At 43.1% G+C, this 24,397-nt stretch overlaps 2 protein-coding genes across 2 annotated transcripts in view; both read right to left on the bottom strand.

Annotated features, from left to right (window-relative positions):
* Positions 1-683: 683 nt before the first annotated feature.
* LOC311110454 (vacuolar protein sorting-associated protein 37A-like) lies at positions 684-6,522 on the bottom strand. Its single transcript, XM_084189005.1, has 12 exons — positions 6,056-6,522; positions 5,506-5,580; positions 4,949-5,066; positions 4,609-4,709; positions 4,107-4,308; positions 3,593-3,663; positions 2,957-3,084; positions 2,394-2,452; positions 2,058-2,126; positions 1,633-1,776; positions 1,057-1,174; positions 684-783 (listed from the first exon to the last, which is right to left on the bottom strand). The coding sequence occupies exons 1-11, from the start codon at positions 6,163-6,165 to the stop codon at positions 1,094-1,096; spliced, it is 1,158 nt and encodes a 385-aa protein (XP_084045131.1). The 5' UTR covers positions 6,166-6,522; the 3' UTR covers positions 684-783; positions 1,057-1,093.
* A 13,252-nt stretch (positions 6,523-19,774) lies between these two features.
* LOC311110470 (calcium uptake protein 3, mitochondrial-like) overlaps positions 19,775-24,397 on the bottom strand; it is a gene marked incomplete at its 5' end in the record, with an annotated part of 21,471 nt that continues 16,848 nt past the window's right edge. Inside the window, 3 exons of the mRNA XM_084189023.1 lie at positions 19,775-20,198; positions 21,706-21,863; positions 22,134-22,242. Coding sequence (XP_084045149.1) covers positions 20,100-20,198; positions 21,706-21,863; positions 22,134-22,242 — 366 coding nt within the window. The remainder of the gene's footprint in view (positions 20,199-21,705; positions 21,864-22,133; positions 22,243-24,397) is intronic.

The following is a 24,397-nucleotide window of genomic DNA, read 5'->3' as shown; positions in this document are numbered from 1 at the left end:
CCTCTAGCACCGCCATGCAGTGCCTTAGACCGCTGCACCACTCTTACCTTCTTTTACAAACTGAATAGAGTGTACATGAGGTTATGAACATGACTGTGCATTTCAGTCACACTGAAATGCAGTACAAACACATACACCCACAAGCTCTCACACATGCTGGTCAGATGTTATGGTTATAAAAAATATATATCTTAGTAAACAAGTGTGTGTTGCTTACAAGCTGAAGGAATCCTTCAAAATCTCTCAGTCTACAAGCAGCTTATTCTAAATGGTTTATTAACCTAAAGAAATTAAATAACATAGTACAAGGTGTCTGATTATAATAAAGCCTATTATTAACATTATTTAAATACAGTATCCATCGTAGTTGGGTGTTCGGCAGCGTTAGCAAACTCATCATCCAAATTCAAGTATGTATGCATGTATGTATGCATGTATGCATGTATGTATGTATATGTATGTATGTATGTGTATATATGTATGTATGTATGTATGTATGTATGTGTATATATGTATGTATGTGTATATATATATATATATATATATATATATATGTATGTATGTGTATATATATATATATATATATATATATATATATATATATATATATATGAGACCAGTCGCAAACCATCATCATCATCACTGGAAACTGTATGCTGAAATGAGTTCAAAAGCCTAGTTCAGGGTTACAATTCAATAATGGTTGCTTCTTTAAGTCTATCAACACCAAGATGTGCTTCTCCTCTCTTTAGGGGCGTCTTGCTGGTAGATCAAACTTCATACCTGAGAAGAGAAGATTAGGTGTCAAAAGAAAATAATATGATCAAGAAAGACAAAAATGGAACATGGTTAAACCCATCATTGATCTCAAGTATAGTCAGTCCTTGCATCCATAGCTCCGTGTATGAATATGAGAGTGGTTACATTTCTCCAGTTGTTTACCAAAAAAGAGATTTGTAGATGTTTGAATCCCAGATTTACCCTTTAAGATCAGGTTTCATAAATCCATTCATACAGTATGTACTTCAACCAACAGAGTGGTGTTAGTGTGTTTACCTTTTAGAAATGTGTGTGAGGGGAAGGGGGGCGGGGCTTAGTGGCTGCTAGGGAACTGTCCGTGTGTGTTGATGGACTGCTGCAGCTTCTCCTCTTTGGCCCTTCTGCTGTGGCAAAGCTGTACAGCGAGAACACACACACACACACACACACACCAAGTCATGAGTCACATCACCAGTCCCAATATGAAATCAAACATTGACTACTGTGTAACAGACTGTATTCCCATTGAATCCCAGTTCCTGGTTGTTGACTTGTTGTTGCAGTACACCGTGTTCATATTACCACAGAGATGTTCACACAGTGTCTCCATACACAAAAGCTCAATGCTTCCCGGCTCTTTTTTTCGTGGACTATGTCATGACCGTTTTCTTCTAACTCTGCTAGTTCAGTTACTGTTGAAAGAAAGACAGATATCCATCCGCACAATGTAGAACACTACCACAGTTTTATTGTGCAACGTTTTGACAACGAAAACATGTGTTGAAACGTTGAACAATACATTTGTCGTAGAATTCTGCAGTGTGCTGGTATCAGTCTTTCTTTCATCACTTTTTGTCAGTTAGTTCCGTTTACCGTCCTCTTCTCCATGAAGTTGGCCAGGAAGTCGTCGATGTCCGTCTTGCCCTCTAGGAAGCTCTCGGCCGTCTCCTCCGATTCCTCCTCCGCCTGGTGGGCTGCCACCTTCAGACGAGCCTGCAGGGCACTCAGACTGCAGCTCTGGAGAACAAGACAATTTCATAGGATAACACTTAAAAAGCAATGCTTTTTTAATGTTTTCAAACCTCAAAATGTGTCTGATGTCAAGCCAAATCCACACCTCACAACATAAGTTGTGTTGTGAATAATCTGTATATATTTCAACCCCAAAAACATGGAAAAGATGAGCACCGAATTAAACAACTCATGGCCTGGTGCATGGACTTGTCAATATTGATCTACTTTTGAGGTTTGAAAACCTCTGATCATCACGTGTGTGTTTAGTGCAGGGAACACCTTACCTCACTGATGTCGTGTTGTCTCTGCATCTTGGTCTCAAAGGCCGATTTGTTCTGGGTTAGCTGCTCGTACTGTCAACACAACAAGTGGAACGGTAAGAACTAGTGGTTACAACACAATATACCATCTATTGCAATCTATAGCAGTAGGACTGATCCCGATTCACATTTCAACTTGGGTCAATGGTATAAGGTGGTATCAACTATAACGTTAGTAATAAACTGACAGTTGTCATGAGACGTTCATACAGGTAGAGTCCTATAGCTAACGTATATTGACAGACAGACCCTCTGCGTTCATTAAGAGCCAGTGAGCGTGTATTATTCCGGGTCCCTCACCTTGAACAGCATTTCTTGTCTCCTCCCCTCCAGTTGAGGTTCCAGCTGCAGGTTCTTCTCTGGGAGAGAGATGACCAAGACATGTCAGTGTGTGTCCTAGGGCAGCAGTGAACCCAGCTACAAAACTTTCCCATGTTCTACTACACACTTATTTCACTACCTGCCCATATTAAATGACTGAGGATCTGTGTAACCATAGTGATTATGAGCTTGACACCAAAAGTGGCCCTGGACCAGTAACTTGTTTGATTCCTTTTGGGCTCTGGGGATAGTTTGTGATTTTGGCAATGAAGCCCTTCATCTCCTTAACCAATCAGATGAACTCATGGATAAAAATGGTATGTCTCTGTCTGTGTGCAGTTTGAAGGGAGTTTTAGGTCGTTTCTGGCGCCATTGCTAACTAGCGTTAGCATAATGACTGGAAGCTCATAATAGCTGTGGTCGTTGCTCTAGCATTTGTTTGTGTGTGTACATGGTGGGTCACAAGAAAGCACTAAAGGCTTTGGCTATACAGGGCGTCACTCACTACCCAGTCAGGTTTAGAAACCACCAGTGAGACTCACTGGCCATGTCCACGATGCTGTCGACCAGCTCCTCCTTGTCAGTGGTGACCTGTTTGAGCTGGGGCAGGCACACAAACAACTCCAGCAGCACGTCCTCCTGCTCACTCATGTCCTTCAGCTGGGACACACTGGGGACAACACACACAGTCAGTCAGAGAGGGATATGGTGGGACATGGGAGAGAGAGAAAGGAAAGCGCTAAAATGTAGGTTGATGTGGGATTAAGTGATGGGAACCCACACGTGAAGGTTCAGAATTGGAATACAATATAACTTTATTGTCCACCCAAGATTGAATATCCCAGATTGATCATTGGCTGTCAATTACGTACATGCCTATCAGTGAAAGTTGGTGGGAGGAGCTATAGGAGGACGGGCTCATTGTAATGGCTGGAATGGAATTTATGGAACGAAGTCAAACGTGGTTTCCATATGTTTGATACCGATCCATTGACTCCATTCCAGCCATTACAATGAGCCCGTCCTCCTATAGCTCCTCCCACCAGCCTCCACTGACACCTATATACATATCATTATACCTCAACATTTCTTTGAGTCGTGTCCTCATACGTTACATTTGGACTCCACGGCCCAAAAAGTGGCCGACGTATTAAACGCCAGTGGCAGAATGCACATACCTCATTTCAGACAGCTCAGGAAATGTTTCAGGAATCTCAGGCATCTTGTACATGTGGCCGTTCAACCCAGCCTGTTGCAGACAGAGCGATATCACGTCTTATGTAGCTAACCAACACATAAAACAAGTAGCTAAGCACTTGACAATCACAGCAGTACTCTAATACAGGAGCTCTAGTCCGCAGGTGGCTCTGACAGGCCTCAGTGCCTGGCAACCGTTGTTAGGGTATTGTGCGCTTAGGGCTGGCGGTGAGGTGTTTTTTAAATAAAGTACAATATATAATAATATAATACAAATATAATAGATGCCCCCAATGATTCTAACTAGAAGAACAGGTCCGTCTGTGGGTAATTGTCTGTCCTGATTAAACATTGCTACATTAAACATCTTGAGGCGTCTAAACTGCATGCCAAGTAGTCTCCTTAACTTATACATACATTTAGGTATTCTGTCGGTATTAGCCAGATATCTACTGGATAAAATAAACTTCAGTGAACCTGTGGTAGTGCGTTTACCTGGGAGTCTGCGGTGGGTACGGGGAGAGGCAGGTCAGTGATGAGGCCGTAGGCAGGGGCAGCTGCCCAGGGAGGGCTGTGAACGTGAGCACCCTCTACACCCACGTGGGGCATGGGGGGCGGGGTGGGGCCCACGGGGCGCGGCCCGTAGTGGAAGCCCTGTGTGGGGTAGGGAGGCATCCCCGACGGCTTGAACATGTTACTGCACCACAGAGAGAGAGAGAGAGCATAGAGGAAAGATGGGAGAAACAGAAAGCTGATGAGAATGGGCTCCCTTTGTGAAGAAAATGTACTCAGTTAAATAACACTAGTCACTGAGCTAGTCTTTCTGACTCCTTGTATCCTTCACTGTAAAGCTATGGCAGTTATTATGGCTGTCTCTCATGGGACTTTTTACACCTTTTGATCGTCCTTTCATAGTGTATTACATGCAACCCAAAGAATTTGCCTTCAAGGGCCAACAAAGGATTACATGATGGCATGGTGTGTGTGTGCTACTGACTAAGGGAAGCCGGTGGGGCCAGACGTCAGGACAGGTGGACTCTTCCAGAACTCATCCAGGAGACTCTGGATGACTTTGCCCAGATCTGAGTGCATTCCAAACTAAGAACAAATTAACATAGGCCTGTTAGCTTCATGACAAACACATGAATACCAGATATTTGCATCCATGTCAACACCTACCCTTATACAGACAATGAACTAGTAACAAAACAAGTATGACTACCTAGAGAAAAACATAAGATGGTTACCATTCGGATCACCACAGATTTTGCTTCCCATGTCCCTCGTACTGCTGGAGTAGACCTAAATAACATCATATCTAGTTGAGATGGACTTACATTAGTAATGAGGGGGCTGGTAACCATGGTGCCATTGTTGCTGTCTACCAGGTGATGTCCTACTGGAGGGTACACGCTGACTGCTGGCTTCTCCTGGGGAAACTGAGGTGGAAGCAAGCTGCAGAGAAAGAGAAGGGGAGAGAGAGGGGGGAGGGGGGGAGAGAGAGGGGGGGAGAGAGAGAGGGGGGGAGGGGGGAGAGATAGGGGGGGAGAGAGGGGGGGGAGGGGGGAGGGGGGAGAGAGGGGGGGAGGGGGGATGGGGAGAGGGGGGGGGGGGAGAGAGAAAGACAGAGAGCAAGAGGTAACTGAAAGTGATAGTAGCCATTGAGTTCAGAGGGTTTGAGCCCTATTGATCATGCAAGAAATAATCAACAAGTCAGACATAGCCAGGTAAATGGAAGATTAACCTAGCTGGACTGTAAACCAATGGCAGGATGAGCTATTGGGGTTTACACACACTTTGACACTGATAGAACAACATGCTCATATGTTGATGCTAAAACATAAACATGCATTCATATGTTAATGCTAACTCTGTAAACGTGTAGCTCACTCACATGTTGACGCTGATAGTTGAGTTGTTGACTGTGAAAGGGATTCTGTACTCCACATCTTTCTGGATCTCTGCTAAACTGTAGGAGAAGAAAACCGAAACATATAACGTTTGATACAAACCAGTTTGACACTATACCTTGAGAGGCGCTAAAACGTCAATCCAAAATTGATTTAGCTAGCTAGAATATTTAAAAAGACAGTGTCATACGTGTATACATTAGACATGTTGTTCATATTAGCTACATAACGTTACAATTTTGTCGCCTATAAACTCAGGCTGAATATCTAGAAGAGAGCAGAGAGGCACCTCTCTCTACTTGTAAACAACACATAATACTTTAATCTGACCTAGTCCCATCACTGTCGGTGTTGCAATAGGAGGCACTAACGTTAGCTAGCTAGCTAGCTAGTCATCGCACGATACACACTAGTTACACCTCGTGACAACGCTTTAAATAGTAGCAAATACTTTAGCTAGCTATCAAGGCTGACTAGCCACCGAGTTAGCCATAACTAGCTAGTTAGCATTGCTAGGAAGTGATGTTGATTTACCTGGAGTGGGCAGCTTTGAGTGACTCGATCTGCCTTTGTCTTTGTTGCTGTAAGCTATTGAGAGGTGGGAGAGGTCCAGAACCCTTGGATAAGGGGAAAAGCCAGTTCATCCTCTTCTGGCTGGGCACGAGCTTGAACTTAATGACTAGCTAGCTAGCTAGCTAATTAATTAATAAGTTACTTTCCAGCCTCAACAGACAGGGGAATGAGAAAAAACCGTCGAGATTTAGCCAATGTTCGCTAGCCTCAGTACCTTCTAGCTACTTGCACAGCGATGGCTTTCGGTATGGCATATCTTAAATGGTCGGATAAAATAACTATTCAGTTTATCCGCTTGAAGCGTTTATCCAAAAGTAGCACTGTCATTCTTGTTAAGCTTTGTAGCTACCGAGCACACAAACGGGATAATAGGAAGACAACAACCCTCGTTGTATACGAGCATGATGAAGTTGTTTGCGTACTACCTCACTGTACACAAAAAACCAGGAAGGTAAATGTACAAATATTTTTTGGAAAAAAGAACTATACTGAGAAATATATTTGAAAAGGCGAAATTTTTCTGGCAAACTTAACATAATTGTAATATGTTTTTTGTTTTTTTTTACATTCTACGCATCAGGAGTTGAGAGGTCAATGCGCATACTTCAATGACGTCACCGTTTTTTGACAGTTTGTACCACATAATACCTGTTTCTACTGTCACTACCAAGAACATCGATTGGGCAATAGGGGAAACCCTACTCCAGAACATTTAAGAACTGCACCTCTAATTAAGTTGACATTACTTGATCATGACGTACATTGAATGTTTTCACTCTTATATAATGATAAAGTAAATAGCATTATAACAGCCGACACGGAAGCATTATTATCCAACCTATTATTGACATTATATATAACCCACACATAACAGTTGTGATCAGTAATCTCATTTTTTGTACAGCACAAAATATGTCTAACCACTCTGATCATATTCCCTCCCTCAATGCTCCACAAGGAAACAAAGAACGGTCATCAATGGCAGAGAGCGGATGAACTGAATCATTACTCAAAGCCCGCTTCGCGCTCAGAAGGGAATATCGCATCTCATCATCGTGGGTAGCGAGACCAAACACTTTAGAAACACATTTCTCAAGTCAAGAACTATAGAAATGATCCCTGAAAGTATAGTCTTAATTTCTAAATTGGTGAGCAAGGGTAGCCCATGTTGGCGCTGTCATTCTCACTAACGGTTTCCCACAGTATAAAGCGCACACTATATGACCACGTGGCCAAAAGCATGCTTATTGGGCTACTTTTCATCAATAGGTAACATATGGAATCAGTTATTGTCATGTTTTATGCCCAAGAAAGCTTCACAAAATACATTTTCAAGTTGCTCCACAATAGAACTTTGCATATGAGGGAGGTGCCAGAAGGTACTCATGCAGTCTTTAGGGGACTGGCATTGGCTGAAAAGGTCAGTGTCCCACAATAGACAAAATACAATTTAGATTTAAAATGTAATTGAAAAATGTGAGTTCTGACTGGATGGAAATGATGACATATTTCCTATTCAACGTCATTGCAAGGCTGACAATGGGAATATTTAACAGCATTGAAGTCAACTACGTTACGTTGATGAACTAGTCATCACAAACTAGCTTACATAAACAAAGTATTCTAATATTGAACAATGTTAAGAACTAACCACTCTGATCATATTCCCTCCCTCAATGCTCCACAAGGAAGCAAAGAACGGTCATCAATGGCAGAGAGCGGATGAACTGAATCATTACTCAAAACCCGCTTCGCGCTCAGAAGGGAATATCGCATCTCATCATCGTGGGTAGCGAGACCAAACACTTTAGAAACACATTTCTCAAGTCAAGAACTATAGAAATGATCCCTGAAAGTATAGTCTTAATTTCTAAATGGGCGAGCAAGGGTAGCCAATGGTGGCGCTGTCATTCTCACTTACGGTTTCCCACGGTACAAAGAGCACACTATAGGACCACGTGGCCAAAAACATGTTTATTGGGCTACTTTTCATCAATCAATAGGTAACATATGGAATCAGTTATTGTCGTATGTTTTATTGGATCACACAACAAGCACTTGTTATGCCAAAGAAAGCTTCACAAAATACATTTTAAAGTTGCCCCACAATATAACTTCGCAAATGAGGGAGGTGCCAGAGGGTAATAGTGCAGTTTTTAGGGGACTCCCATTGGCTGAAAACGCAAGTGGCCCACAATAGAGAAAATACAATTTAGATATCAAATGTAATTGAAAAATTGGAGTTCTGACTGGATTGGCATGATGAATGGAGATTGCTTTGCAGTAGATTTCCTATGCAACACTACTTCTGACATTTAACGGCAATGAAGCCAGCTGAACTATTTCCATGAATTAATGACTGACATCCAGATGTGTTGTAATGGTAAAAATCTTATGATTTGTTTAATATTGAACAAAAGTAAATCTAACCACTCTGATCATATTCCCTCCCTCAATGCTCCACAAGGAAGCAAAGAACGTTCATCAATGGCAGAGAGCGGATGAACTGAATCATTACTCAAAGCCCGCTTCGCGCTCAGAAGGGAATATCGCATCTCATCATCGTGGGTAGCGAGACCAAACACTTTAGAAACACTTTTCTCAAGTCAAGAACTATAGAAATGATCCCTGAAAGTATAGTCTTAATTTCTCAACGGGCGAGCGAAGGGTAGGGCATGTTGGAGCAATCATTCTGACTGACGGTTTCAAATCTGCCTCACTCACTGTCACTACCTACAGGCGCTTTTCAATGTATGAATGAAGTGCACGAAGCAACAAGCCATACCTTACTATATACTTCTTTTTTTTAAATCAGGTATCATTTTGTATTGAATGGAAAGTAACAGTTCATAATCATATAATATAATTTACTGGCTCACAAAAAAGCACATATGTCCCAGATTCACAGAATACATTTTCTAGTTGCCAAAAATGTAATAATGGGAGGTACCTAGCAGAGGCTGTTCAGTTTTGGGCGACTACTACCATTGGCTGAAAAACCCAGTGGTATACGTTACAGAATATATGTATTATTTTATACTGAACAAAAATATAAACGCAACAATTCCAGCAACTTTACTGAGTGACAGTTCATATAAGGAAATCGTTCAATTGAAATAAATTCATATAGGCCCTAATCTATTGATTTCACGACTGGGCAGGGGCGTAGCCATGGGTGGGCCTGGGCCCACCCACTGGGGAGCCAGGCCCTGCCAATCAGAATGAGTTTTTCCGCACAAAAGGCTTTATTATAGACAGAAATACTCCTCAGTTTCATCAGCTGTCCCGGTGGCTGGTTTTAGACGATCCCACAGGTGAAGAAGCCAGATGTGGAGGTCCTGGGCTGGCGTGGTTACATGTGGTCTGTGGTTGTGAGGCCAGTTGGGCGTACTGCCATTGGAGGTGGCTTATGGTAGAGAAATTAACATTCAATTCTCTGACAAGAGCTCTGGTGGACATTCCTGCATTCAGCATGCCAATTGCATGTTCCCTAAAAAACTGAGACATCTGTGGAATTGTGTTGTGTGACAAAACTGCACATTTTAGAGTGGCCTTTTATTGTTCCCAGCACAAGGTATAATGATCATGCTGTTTAATCAGCTTCTTGATATGCCACACCTGTCAGGTGAATGGACTAGCTTAGCAAATGAGAAATGCTCACTAATAGGGATGTAAACATATTTGTGCACAACATTTCAGAGAAATAACATTTTTGTGCATATGGAACATTTCTGGGATCTTTAATTTCAGCTCATGAAACATGGGACCAACACATCACATGTTGCTTTATATTTTTGTTCAGTACAGTTGTACTGCAGCTGAAAAGTTGGCATAGTTGACATCATTGCTATGATGAATGGAAATAGATGGGCTATATTTTTCCAGCGCAAAATCAAAGCTGAATAACAGCGCTGAAGTGACGTTACTAAACCATTGCATCACTAGCATAATGCTATGAAATGTTTGTTTAATTTTCTCCTTAACAGTCTTATGAGCTCTCCACTCTGATCATATTCCCTTCCTCAATACTCCACAATGAAGCAAAGAACGGTCATCAATGGCAGAGAGCGGATGAACTGAATCATTACTCAAAGCCCGCTTCGCGCTCAGAAGGGAATATCGCAGCTTATCATCGTGGGTAGCGAGACCAGACACTTTAGAGACACATTTCTCAAGTCAAGAACTATAGAAATGATCCCTGAAAGTATAGTCTTAATTGAATAGAGGGCGAGCGAAGGTAGCCTATGTCGGAGCTGTCATTCTCACTAACGGTTTCCCATGGTATAAAGAGCACACTATAGGACCACGTGGCCTAAATCATGCTTATTGGGCTACTTTTCATCAATAGGTAACATATGGAATCAGTAATTATTGTATGTTTTATTGGATCACACAACAAGCACTTGTTATGCCCAAGAAAGCTTCACAAAATACATTTTCAAGTTGCCCCATAAAATAACTTCACAAATGAAGGCGGTGCCAGAGGGTAATAGTGCAGTTTTTAGAGGACTGCCATTGGCTGAAAACGCAAGTGGCCCACAATAGAGAAAATACAATTTAGATTTCAAATGTCATTGAAAAATTTGAGTTCTGACTGGATTGGCATGATGAATGGAGATTGCTTTGCAGTACATTTCCTATGCAACACTACTTCTGACATTTAACGGCATTGAAGCCAGCTGAACTATTTCCACGAATTAATGACTGACATCCAGATGTGTTGTAATAGTAGGAATCTAATGATTTGTTTAATATTGAACAATAGTAAGTCTAACCACTCCGATCATATTCCCTCCCTCAATACTCCACAAGGAAGCAAAGAACGTTCATCAATGGCAGAGAGCGGATGAACTGAATCATTACTCAAAGCCCGCTTCGCGCTCAGAAGGGAATATCGCAGCTCATCATCGTGGGTAGCGAGACCAAACACTTTAGAAACACATTTCTCAAGTCAAGAACTATAGAAATGATCCCTGAAAGTATAGTCTTAATTGAATAGAGGGCGAGCGAAGGTAGCAAATTTCAGAGCTGTCATTCTCAATAAAGGTTTCCCACAGTATAAAGAGCACACTATAGGACCACGTGGCCAAAATCATGCTTATTGGGCTACTTTTCATCAATAGGTAACATATGGAATCAATTATTGTCGTGTTTTATGCCCAAGAAAGCTTCACAAAATACATTTTCAAGTTGCTCCACAATATAAATAAATATGAATTCCATGCTGTCACAGTCACTAGCCCATTTAAGCTTAATATCCTTGTCATCTATCGCCCTCCAGGTTCCCTTGGAGAGTTCATCAATGAGCTTGACGCCTTGATAAGTTCCTTTCCTGAGGATGGCTCACCCCTCACAGTTTTGGGGGATTTCAACCTCCCTACGTCTACATTTGACTCATTTCTCTCTGCCTCCTTCTTTCCACTCCTCTCCTCTTTTGACCTCACCCTCTCACCGCCCCCCCCTACTCACAAGGCAGGCAATACGCTTGACCTCATCTTTACTAGATGCTGCTCTTCTACTAATCTCACTGCAACTCCCCTCCATGTCTCCGACCACTACTTTGTATCCTTTTCTCTCTCGCTCTCCTCCAACACTACTCACTCTGCCCCTACACAGATGGTAATGCGCCGCCGCAACCTTCGCTCTCTCTCTCCCACTACTCTCTCCTCTTCCATCCTATCATCTCTTCCCTCTGCTCAATCCTTCTCCCTCCAATCTCCTGATTCTGCCTCCTCAACCCTCCTCTCCTCCCTTTCTGCATCCTTTGACTCTCTGTGTCCCCTATCCTCCCGGCCGGCTCGGTCCTCCCCTCCAGCTCCGTGGCTTGATGACTCATTGCGAGCTCACAGAACAGAGCTCCAGGCAGCGGAGCGGAAATGGAAGAAAACTAAACTCCCTGCCGACCTGGCATCTTTTCACTCCCTCCTCTCTACATTTTCTTCATCTGTTTCTGCTGCTAAGGCCACTTTCTACCACTCTAAATTCCAAGCATCTGCCTCTAACCCTAGGAAGCTCTTTGCCACATTCTCCTCCCTGCTGAATCCCCCCCCCCCCCCCTCCTCTCTCTCTGTGGATGACTTCGTCAACCACTTTGAAAAGAAGGTTGACGACATCCGATCCTCGTTTGTTAAGTCTAATGACACTGCTGGTCCTGCTCACACTGCCCTACCCTATGCTTTGACTTCTTTCTCCCCTCTCTCTCCAGATAAAATCCTGCGACTTGTGACTGCAGGCCGCCCAACAACCTGCCCGCTTGACCCCATCCCTTCCTCTCTTCTCCAGACCATCTCCGGTGACCTTCTCCCCTACCTCACCTCGCTTATCAACTCATCCTTGACCGCTGGCTATGTCCCTTCCGTCTTCAAGAGAGCGAGAGTTGCACCCCTTCTCAAAAAACCAACACTCGATCCCACTGATGTCAACAACTACAGACCAGTATCCCTTCTTTCTTTTCTTTCCAAAACTATTGAGCGTGCCGTCTTTAGCCAACTCTCTTGCTATCTCTCTCAGAATGACCTTCTTGATCCAAACCAGTCAGGTTTCAGGACTGGTCATTCAACTGAGACTGCTCTTCTCTAAGTCACGGAGGCTCTCCGCACTGCTAAAGCTAACTCTCTCTCCTCTGCTCTTGTCCTTCTAGACCTGTCTGCTGCCTTTGATACTGTGAACCATCAGATCCTCCTCTCCACCCTCTCCGAGCTGGGCATCTCCGGCGCGGCTCACTCCTGGATTGCGTCCTACCTGACCGGTCGCTCTTACCAAGTGGCGTGGCGAGAAGCTGTCTCCGCACCACGTGCTCTCACCACTGGTGTCCCCCAGGGCTCAGTTCTAGGCCCTCTCCTATTCTCCCTATACACAAAGTCACTTGGCTCTGTTATATCCTCACATGGCCTCTCCTATCATTGGTACGCTGACGATACACAAATAATCTTCTCCTTTCCCCCTTCTGATAACCAGGTGGCGAATCGCATCTCTGCATGTCTGGCAGACATATCAGTATGGATGACGGATCACCACCTCAAGCTGAACCTTGGCAAGACGGAGCTGCTCTTCCTCCCGGGGAAGGACTGCCCGTTCCATGATCTCGCCATCACGGTTGACAACTCCGTTGTGTCCTCCTCCCAGAGTGCGAAGAGCCTTGGCGTGACCCTGGACAACACCCTGTCGTTCTCCGCTAACATCAAGGCGGTGACCCGCTCCTGCAGGTTCATGCTCTACAACATTCGGAGAGTACGACCCTGCCTTACACAGGAAGCGGCACAGGTCCTAATCCAGGCACTTGTCATCTCCCGTCTGGATTACTGCAACTCGCTGTTGGCTGGGCTCCCTGCCTGTGCCATTAAACCCCTACAACTCATCCAGAATGCCGCAGCCTGTCTGGTGTTCAACCTTCCCAAGTTCTCTCACGTCACCCCGCTCCTCCGCACACTCCACTGGCTTCCAGTTGAAGCTCGCATCTGTTACAAGACCATGGTGCTTGCCTATGGAGCTGTGAGGGGATCGGCACCTCTGTACCTTCAGGCTCTGATCAGTCCCTACACCCAACCGAGGGCATTGCGTTCATCCACCTCTGGCCTGCTGGCTCCCCTTCCTCTGCGGAAGCATAGTTCCCGCTCAGCCCAGTCAAAACTGTTCGCTGCTCTGGCACCCCAATGGTGGAACAAGCTCCCTCACGACGCCAGGACAGCGGAGTCACTCACCACCTTCCGGAGACATTTGAAACCCCACCTCTTTAAGGAATACCTGGGATAGGATAAAGTAATACTTCTACCCCCCCGCCCCTAAAAAAAAAAAAACATATTGTAAAGTGGTTATCCCACTGGCTATAGGGTGAATGCACCAATTTGTAAGTCACTCTGGATAAGAGCGTCTGCTAAATGACGTAAATGTAAATGTAAATGTAATAACTTTGCAAATGAGGGAGGTGCCAGAAGGTACTCATGCAGTTTTTAGGGGACTGGCATTGGCTGAAAAAGTCAGTGTCCCACAATAGACAAAATACAATTTAGATTTAAAATGTAATTGAAAAATGTGAGTTCTGACTGGATTGAAATGATGACATATTTCCTATTCAACGACATTGCAAGGCTGACAATGGGAATATTTTACAGCATTGAAGCCAACTACGTTACGTTGATGAACTAGTCATCACATACTAGTTTACATAAACAAAGTAATCTTATATTGAACAATGTTAAGAACTAACCACTCTGATCATATTCCCTCCCTCAATGCTCCACAAGGAAGCAAAGAACGGTCATCAATGGCAGAGAGCGGATGAACTGAATCATTACTCAAAGCCCGCTTCGCGCTCAGAAGGGAATATCGCATCTCATCATCGTGGGTAGCGAGACCAAACACTTTAGAAACACATTTCTCAAGTCAAGAACTATAGAAATGATCCCTGAAAGTATAGTCTTAATTGAATAGAGGGCGAGCGAAGGTAGCCTATGTCGGAGCTGTCATTCTCACTAACGGTTTCCCATGGTATAAAGAGCACACCATAGGACCACGTGGCCTAAATCATGCTTATTGGGCTACTTTTCATCAATAGGTAACATATGGAATCAGTAATTATTGTATGTTTTATTGGATCACACAACAAGCACTTGTTATGCCCAAGAAAGCTTCACAAAATACATTTTCAAGTTGCCCCATAAAATAACTTCACAAATGAAGGCTGCCTTAGACTCCTGAGTGGCGCAGTGGTCTAAGGCACTGCATCGCAGTGCTAACTGTGCCACTAGAGATCCTGGTTCGAATCCAGGCTCTGTCGCAGCCGGCCGCGACCGGGAGACTCATGGGCGGTGCACAATTGGCCCAGCGTCGTCCAGGGTAGGGGAGGGAATGGCCGGCAGGGATGTAGCTCAGTTGATAGAGCATGGCGTTTGCAACGCCAGGGTTGTGGGTTCGATTCCCACGGGGGGCCAGTATAAAAAAAATATATATATATATGTATTCACTAACTGTAAGTCGCTCTGGATAAGAGCGTCTGCTAAACGACTTAAATGTAAATGTAAATGTAAGGCGGTGCCAGAGGGTAATAAGTGCAGTTTTTAGAGGACTGCCATTGGCTGAAAACGCAAGTGGCCCACAATAGAGAAAATACAATTTAGATATCAAATGTCATTGAAAAATTTGAGTTCTGACTGGATTGGCATGATGGATGGAGATTGCTTTGCAGTACATTTCCTATGCAACACTACTTCTGACATTTAACGGCATTGAAGCCAGCTGAACTATTTCCACGAATTAATGACTGACATCCAGATGTGTTGTAATAGTAGGAATCTAATGATTTGTTTAATATTGAACAATAGTAAGTCTAACCACTCCGATCATATTCCCTCCCTCAATACTCCACAAGGAAGCAAAGAACGTTCATCAATGGCAGAGAGCGGATGAACTGAATCATTACTCAAAGCCCGCTTCGCGCTCAGAAGGGAATATCGCAGCTTATCATCATGGGTTGCGAGACCAAACACTTTAGAAACACATTTCTCAAGTCAAGAACTATAGAAATGATCCCTGAAAGTATAGTCTTAATTGAATAGAGGGCGAGCGAAGGTAGCAAATTTCAGAGCTGTCATTCTCAATAAAGGTTTCCCACAGTATAAAGAGCACACTATAGGACCACGTGGCCAAAATCATGCTTATTGGGCTACTTTTCATCAATAGGTAACATATGGAATCAATTATTGTCGTGTTTTATGACCAAGAAAGCTTCACAAAATACATTTTCAAGTTGCTCCACAATATAACTTTGCAAATGAGGGAGGTGCCAGAAGGTACTTCATGCAGTTTTTAGGGGACTGGCATTGGCTGAAAAAGTCAGTGTCCCACAATAGACAAAATACAATTTAGATTTCAAATGTAATTGAATAATGTGAGTTCTGACTGGTTTGAAATGTTGACATATTTCCTATTCAACGTCATTGCAAGTCTGACAATGGGAATATTTAACAGCATTGAAGCCAACTAGGTTACGTTGATGACCTAGTCATCACAAATTAGCTTACATAAACAAAGCTAATTAATATTGAACAATGTTACGAACTTACCACTCTGATCATATTCCCTCCCTCAATGCTCCACAAGGAAGCAAAGAACGGTCATCAATTGCAGAAAGCGGATGAACTGAATCATTACTCAAAGCCCGCTTCGCGCTCAGAAGGGAATATCGCATCTCATCATCGTGGGTAGCGAGACCAAACACTTTAGAAACACATTTCTCAAGTCAAGAACTATAGAATTGATCCCTGAAAGTATAGTCTTAATTGAATAGAGGGCGAGCGAAGGAAGCCTATGTCGGAGCTGTCATTCTCACTAACGGTTTCCCATGGTATAAAGAGCACACCATAGGACCACGTGGCCTAAATCATGCTTATTGGGCTACTTTTAATCAATAGGTAACATATGGAATCAGTAATTATTGTATGTTTTATTGGATCACACAACAAGCACTTGCTATGCCCAAGAAAGCTTCACAAAATACATTTTCAAGTTGCTCCACAATATAACTTCACAAATGAGGGAGGTGCCAGAAGGTACTCATGCAGTTTTTAGGGGACTGGCATTGGCTGAAAAAGCCAGTGTCCCACAATAGACAAAATACAATTTAGATTTAAAATGTAATTGAAAAATGTGAGTTCTGACTGGATTGAAATGATGACATATTTCCTATTCAACGTCATTGCAAGGCTGACAATCAATCAATCAATCAATTTTATTTTATATAGCCCTTCTTACATCAGCTAATAAACCCAGCCTAAAACCCCAAACAGCTAGTAATGCAGGTGTAGAAGCACGGTGGCTAGGAAAAACTCCCTAGAAAGGCCAAAACCTAGGAAGAAACCTAGAGAGGAACCAGGCTATGAGGGGTGGCCAGTCCTCTTCTGGCTGTGCCGGGTGGAGATTATAACAGAACCATGCCAAGATGTTCAAAAATGTTCATAAGTGACAAGCATGGTCAAATAATAATCAGGAATAAATCTCAGTTGGCTTTTCATAGCCGATCATTAAGAGTTGAAAACAGCAGGTCTGGCAGACAATGGGAATATTTAACAGCATTGAAGCCAACTACGTTACGTTGATGAACTAGTCATCACATACTAGCTTACATAAACGAAGTAAATTAATTTTAACAATGTTAAGAACTAACCACTCTGATCATATTCCCTCCCTCAATGCTCCACAAGGAAGCAAAGAACGGTCATCAATGGCAGAGAGCGGATGAATTGAATCATTACTCAAAGCCCGCTTCGCGCTCAGAAGGGAATATCGCATCTCATCATCGTGGGTAGCGAGACCAAACACTTTAGAAACACATTTCTCAAGTCAAGAACTATAGAAATGATCCCTGAAAGTATAGTCTTAAAAAACCAATGGGCGAGCAAGGGAAGCCTATTTCCGGACAAGCTTTTCCACTAACGGTTTAAACAAAATGTGCATTGTCTGCGAGATCTTCAGAGGTAAATATAAACCTATTAATGGAAACAAAGTATTTTTAATAAAATGTACGCCAATTTCTATAATTACATATAAAAAATGATTAATATTCTGCGAATTTCAGTACCCACAATACCTTGCTGGTGACAACCACTGTTAACAGTGGTGGCAGAGCTGAGCTGGAGGACAATTTTATACAAAGATGTACTTGTGATTTGTACATTTAAAACAAGACCCTATTGAAAAATGTGTTTACATCTATGTGTCTGGATATGTGTATTCTTTCGCTTTTTTATAGTGAAATATGCACGAGAAGTTTCGAAAACATGATATTTACATGGTGGAATCGATTTATGAGCGTACTGGTGCATCGGGGAGAAGTGTCCTGATGGAATCATAAGAACGCATTTATTGTTCCGCTTTTCAAATAAATGGCGCGTTACGCCACAAATTGACCTGCTTGCGAAATAACGGCACAATAACAGTAATATAAAGATGTGATAAAATAAGTAAAAACGCATTCATTAAAGCATTATTAAATGTAGCTAGCTATACAAGCTGGTGTCACGGCCGTAATTATAGAAATACGTTTTAAAGTGTAAACCTGGCAAAACTTTTCTGAGTGTCTGACAGTGAGAGGAATCTGCGTTAGCTAGCGTAGCACAGCTAGCTAGCCAACAAACAGCTACATCTAATTTTTCGCTGAACTTACCAGCAGCCACAGGAGGCTGCTAAGGGGAGGACGGCTCATAATAATGTCTAGAACAGCGAATGGAACGGCATCAAACATATGGGAACCGTGTTTGATTCCATTCATTCCGCTCCAGCCATTACCACAAGCCCGTCCTCCCCAATTAAGGTGCCAGCAGCAACCTCCTGTGCCAGCAGCTCATCGCTAGCCTTCTCAGTTGATGAAAGGAAAAGAAACAAATCGCAGCCTTTTTAGAAAAATACATACCATTTGATAATAGAGTTCATGTCGCAGGTGCATGTCAGCTGATAATACACATTTGGTGGATAAAAAATGTAAAGCCCAAGTGCGCATGCCCATTCTATGTAGTTGGCTGAAAAAATGAATACAGTATGCAATTATGCAAAACAGGCTTTGTTTCCTTCAAAATTCTTTATTCATGCATTCATCACGCTTTTCATTTACTCTGTCAAGTTCTTTTCACACCAACCATACACTTCACTGCTTGGTTGAGGGAATGGTCGAGAAAAAAACAATATATTCTATAGCTTCTTATATAATGCAAATAAGCAGAGTAACTATAAATTAGTTATGTCAAACCATTGAAGTTATTTAATATTCAAACTAAATACAGAGATACACCTTGATTCGTTGAACAGAATGAAATCAGTATCATGCTTACTGATCAAAAATTCTAATCAATACGTCTGCTCATAATATTGCTGTGAAGTAGATTTATAGAGCAAACAGATTAATAATTCAATAAATAAATACAAGCATTACCAATTGAGGTGAAATGTTGATCAATGACATAGTGACTTCCGTTGAATCAAGGAACCCTAGGTTGCACAGTACACTGGGAGGAAGGCAGGTTAGCAATTAGCTTTCTGAAAAGTTAAAATACAATTTGTTGCTGGAATGGAATTAGTTTTGACAGGGAAGACATGTAGAAAAAAGGCACACATGAAAAAAAGTTATATACTTCTTCCCCACTTAATCATTACAAACGTAACACACACAACCAAAAGAAGACAAGGAGTCTTAAAGGAATAACATGTTCTTGCTCTCTCTTTCTCGCTCTCATTTGGAAGATCATCAATTGCAAGCATTTCAAAAACATACTACTATTGCTTCATTGTAGAATTCATTGCATGTGTAGGCTATGTATTGATCTTTATTATCTAGCCAGCTGGCCAAACCTGCTGCTGAATATATGAAAGTAGGCCTGTGTAAACTGAAAAAAGGATTCATAGAAAAAGACATGATTAAGACGTTAATATTTCAGATCCTCTTCCTTCTCCCATACCTTTCTCTCACTAGTAAAGGCATTTGATACAGACACTACATTTGACCATGCAGGCTCTTACTGGAATGTAAGTAACAGTCTTTATTTTACAATTATTATATTATAAAGCTTATTGTGATACGAGCATTTTTACCATAAATGGTTCTATATTATGAGTAATCAGTGATTAGTTACAACTTTCTGTAAACTGTAATTTTTTGTGCTTATTCAACTGCTTAAATACTAGGTACGGTAATGTAGGCTATACACCCCTGGCCTACTTGCAATGGGATGAAAATGGATTGCGGAATTGATCCACGATTGGATGAACTGGACAACTGAAACCAATGAGATGTCTGTTGCAAAAACGGCAGCTTCTCTGCATGCTAGTAGACGGGATGGTGGCTTAGAACGCAGACTTAGAACCACTTGGAACCACAATGTTCCCCTGCAGAAGGTTCATTGAATCCTTCACCTCCAGTCCCCCTCCACCTCTTTTCCTCGACTTCATCGTCTTCTCCTCATCTTCCTCCACTTCTTCATCCTCTTCCTCTTCTCCTCATCATCCTCTTCCTCCTCCTCTAAACCTTGGCCTGGAACCTCCTCCAGAGCCGGCGGACCTGTTTCCCGGCCTCAGCACGCACGCAGATGGGGAAGGAGGCGTGGTGTTTCCTGTTCACCTAGTAAACAATGACAATGGTCCCATTAAACAGGAAATATAGCCGGGGATAGACTAATACACAGGCCTGTGCTTATATCTTGTAGCCTGGTCCCAGATCTGTTTTATGCCGTCTTTCCAACTCCTATGGTCATTGTTTGGTGTTAGTTGGCAAGGCATAGCAAACAGATCTGGGGCCAGACTATATTTCTTGTAACAATACTGGAAAATAGATTGCAAGGTATTATCATCGGATACTTGCATAGATGCACCTTAGTCCTGATATGCTTCTATAGGTGATCTGAAAGGACTTGATGGGTCTTAAAGTGATATTGTGTAAATCTATCCAGATCTTTTGAATATCAAGGGAATAGGTCAGAGGTTATAGGTTATTGAGATAGACAGAGCTGCGGTTCGCAGGGCCATTGAGAATAGGTCAGAGGTTATAAATCAAATCAAAATCAGATTTGATTAGGTCAGAGGTTATAGGTCATAGATGAGATAAGAGATGATGAGTGGATTGTGGGTAATACTTATCTGCCAGCTAGCTCCTTCTTCATACACGACTTGAAGGAAGTAAATCGCTCTGCGGTTTTGTAGCCCTGGGGTTAGCGAGCAGCAGAGTGGGAGAAACAGATAGGGTGGGAAAAGAGAGATAGAAAGCGATAGAAGGAGGGGGTGTTGGGATGCTGTTAGTCAAAAGGGAAGCCAGGACGATGAGGCCAAGAGAAATAGAACAGTAATATTTCAAAGACTCAACACCCATGCATAGGACATCAATGTAGCACTCGTTCAAGGGCGATTGAGTGGCGTAGTATTATAATTAATTCATACATATTATGCAACTGCCATGTGTAGGGCCTAGGAGTTTTTCTCTGCCCACATGCCTTATCTGACTAGGAAAAACAATGGGCCCTAGTCATGATGACTGTTGTAACTGTTGTAACTTCACATACCACTAGGGGGCAGTAAAACACCTTGGAAGTGCAGGGAAGGTAGTCAAAATCGGAGCTGTGTCATTTATATCACCAAAGACCTCCATATAACTGTGTAACTAAATTTGCTCTAGATAAAGACCTTAAAATTGCCACCACTTTTATGGCTGTCGACTAAAGTTAACAGTCAAAAGCTAGATTGAAATTACATTGTCCAAGTGTAACATAAAAGAAAATGAGAGCATGTCAAATTTCTAGTGATGGAAATACAAACTAGATCATTCTGGCTTTCCCCCCCCAATTTCACTTTTTCTCTCTCTCTCTCTCTCTCTCTCTCTTTTTCTCTCTCTCTCTCTCTCTCTCTCTCTCTCTCTCGCCCGCCCGCCCGCCCGCCCGCCCGCCCGCCCCCTCTCGCTCGCTCGCTCGCCCGCCCTCTCGCTCTCTCACCCGCCCTCTCTCTCTCTCTCCCCATCTCTCTCCTCTCACCTTTCCCTCCCACCTTCCCTCCTCTCCTCCCTCTCTCTCTCACCCAAATTCTTCCTCCCTCTTTCCCACTCTCTCTACCTCAGTCCTCCCCTCTCTCTCTGTCCCTACCCTCCCTCCGCGGTGCAGCCGGTCCTTCATGATGCCGATGAACTCCTTGTAGCTCAGCTGGTCATCGTGGTCCACGTCAAAGATCTTGAAGATGGTGTGGACCAGATGACGTGTCAGCTTCAGGCCCGTGGCCACGTACACAGCCCGCCCAAACTCATCTGTGAGAGAGAGAGAGAGAGAGAGAGAGAGAGAGAGAGAGAGAGGGAGAGAGAGAGAGAAAGAAGGGGTGGGAAAGAGAGAAGGTCATGAAGACAGAAAGCGAGAGAGAGAGAGAGAGAGAGAGAGAGAGAGAGAGAGAGAAAGAGAGGGGGATACAACAAAGAGAAAAAGACGGAGGAGAAAAGTAACCCACAGTGATTATTCACAAGAGACTACTGAGCGAAGGGGAAATAGCGCCACAGATATGAAATCCTAAAATGGAGGCTTACCTTGGCCAATGGAGCGACTGGCAAAGTTGTACATCTGCATGGCGATGGCAAAGTCCTCCAGGTTGTTGAGGAACTGGAAGAAGGAGCGGAACTCGTCGAAGGTGATGCCCTGTGAAGGAAAAAGACAGGGGAACCATATAAGTGTGACACACGGAGCCGTCCACCAACGGACACGGAGTGACAGACAGTTCTTCCAGGTCTCTGAATAGGGGGGATGCTTCAAGCTCAAACCCATTCAATTGGTGATGATGGTATGATCATGTGACCTTTGACCCATGCAACTTTGTCCCCCTTGACAGTAGGGACTAGGCCAGTGAATGACAGCGGGTGCGTTCATGGTTGTCTTTTTCACAGCCATGCTACACATTTAATATGATCAGATATGAATGTGGTTCCTGAGTGGTTCCTTCTGCAGACGTTGTGAGATCTGATCATCTGCGCAGCGTGACTGCAAAAATAGAGGTTTGCAGGTTTCACAAGTTTAACGCAAGGCTTTCTGGTATTACTTCATTGAAAATAAAAGGTAATTGTAAGAAATGTAGACACACATTGGTTTGCAGTGTGGAACATGTAGACATACATTAGTTAGAGGTAGTCGTTCCATTGAGTTAGCATAGCTATTGGCTTTGAAGGCTGGAGCCCAAGGTTCCACAGGAGGTGAAGGCATGCTCCAGTGACCACCAATAGTCTGTCTGTAGGTATCACTAATTTTAGCCCGAGCTGCATCACACTAAAACAAAGAATAAAAGAAAGGTATGAGACACAGGGGGCTGGTGGCACCTTAATTGGGGAGGATGGGCTTGTGGTAATGACTGGAGCGGAATTAGTAGAATGGTATCAAATACATCAAATCCATGGTTTCCAGGTGTTTGATGCCATTCCATTTGCTCCGTTCCGGCCATTATTATGAGCCGTAAACTTGGCCTAGTGATGACAACACAGAGAGGCATTCTGAAGTGGTGACTAACACCTGTCTATTTCACATACAATATTGTGCTATGGAAACATTCTGGTGGGTGTTCTCTACAAGCCCAAAAGTAGACAACAATTCAACCTGTGGAACTTCCTTCTTCCTTTTCCTCAACTTTCCTCATTTTAAACACCCTTGGCTGAGGTTAAACCTCCCCAAGTAATCTCCTTTCCAAAACCAGTTGGCTAACAAAGGCAGCATGCTGCTAAGGCTAGAGAACACAGACCAGTAGCGGACAATGCTCTCTAAATCAGCACAGTGTGTGTGGACAGACAGGGAAGTGTTTAACCGTCGGACTAAATAGGACCTGCTGGAACTTAAAGTGGGAGGTAAGGGACATGTAACGATGGGGAAAATGCCTTAGACAAACAGAGTGTGTGTGCCAGTGTGTATCTGTCTGCGCTGTCAACAAAGCCATTCCGGGCGAGTGGCCCTACCTGCCTGGTCCTCTTTTGATGCCCTGTGAACCCGATAGCTTCAATACAAACAGATAGGAGCCAGCCACCCCAGTGATACCTACAGACAGACTGGGCCATAGAGTAATCTATAAAAGACTATTGGTGGTCACTGGAGCATGCCCTCACCTCCTGTGGAACCTTGGGCTCCAGCCTTCAAAGCCAATAGATATGCTAACTCAATGGAACGACTAACATTAACTAATGGATGTCAACATGTCCGACACTGCAAAACAATGTCTATGTTTCTTACTGAGACTTCTAATGAATGAATGAGTACGGTAGAATGACTGGCTGAGGGTGGAGTTGTTTAACTAACTAGGCGTATTTAGGAGAACACCTGCATTGGAAGTAGGTCTATAAGATACAAGTATAACTGAATGGCCCACCAACAGTATGAGAAACTCATCTTGAGTGGGCTAATTGACTAAGCTAACTTGTGAATCTTTTGACATTGTGTAAAGGTATCGATCAGCTTCTACCCAAGCCATAAGACTGCTGAACAATTAATCAAATGGCCACCCGGATTATTTGCATTGACCCCCCCCCCCCCTTGTTTCTACACTGCTGATACTATCTGTTTATTATCTATGCATAGTCACTTTACATATTACCTCAATTACCTCGACTAACCTGTACCCCCGCACATTGACCTGGTACCGGTACCCCCTGTATATAGCCTCGTTATTGTTATTTTATTGTGTTACTTTTTTAAGATTTAGTATTTAGTAAATATTTTCTTAACTCTATTTTCTTAAAACTGCATTGTTGTTTAAGGGCTTGTAAGTAAGCATTTCACGGTAAGGTCTACACCTGTTGTATTTGGCACATGTGACAAA

Source organism: Coregonus lavaretus (assembly GCF_964263955.1).
Source record: "Coregonus lavaretus genome assembly, contig: SUPER_35_unloc_6, whole genome shotgun sequence".
Taxonomy (NCBI): domain Eukaryota; kingdom Metazoa; phylum Chordata; class Actinopteri; order Salmoniformes; family Salmonidae; genus Coregonus; species Coregonus lavaretus.
This window is presented reverse-complemented; position numbering and strand designations above follow the sequence as displayed.

What these genes read in the sequence shown, in the direction of transcription:
- LOC311110454 (XM_084189005.1), bottom strand. Translation starts at nt 6,165, where the DNA reads ATGAACTGGCTTTTCCCCTTATCCAAGGGTTCTGGACCTCTCCCACCT. An exon ending in TCAACTATCAGCGTCAACAT is followed by an intron (nt 5,067 to 5,505) that starts GTGAGTGAGCTA and finishes CTTTCTCTGCAG; the next exon opens with CTTGCTTCCACCTCAGTTTC. An exon ending in CCTGAGCTGTCTGAAATGAG is followed by an intron (nt 3,085 to 3,592) that starts GTATGTGCATTC and finishes TGTTGTCCCCAG; the next exon opens with TGTGTCCCAGCTGAAGGACA.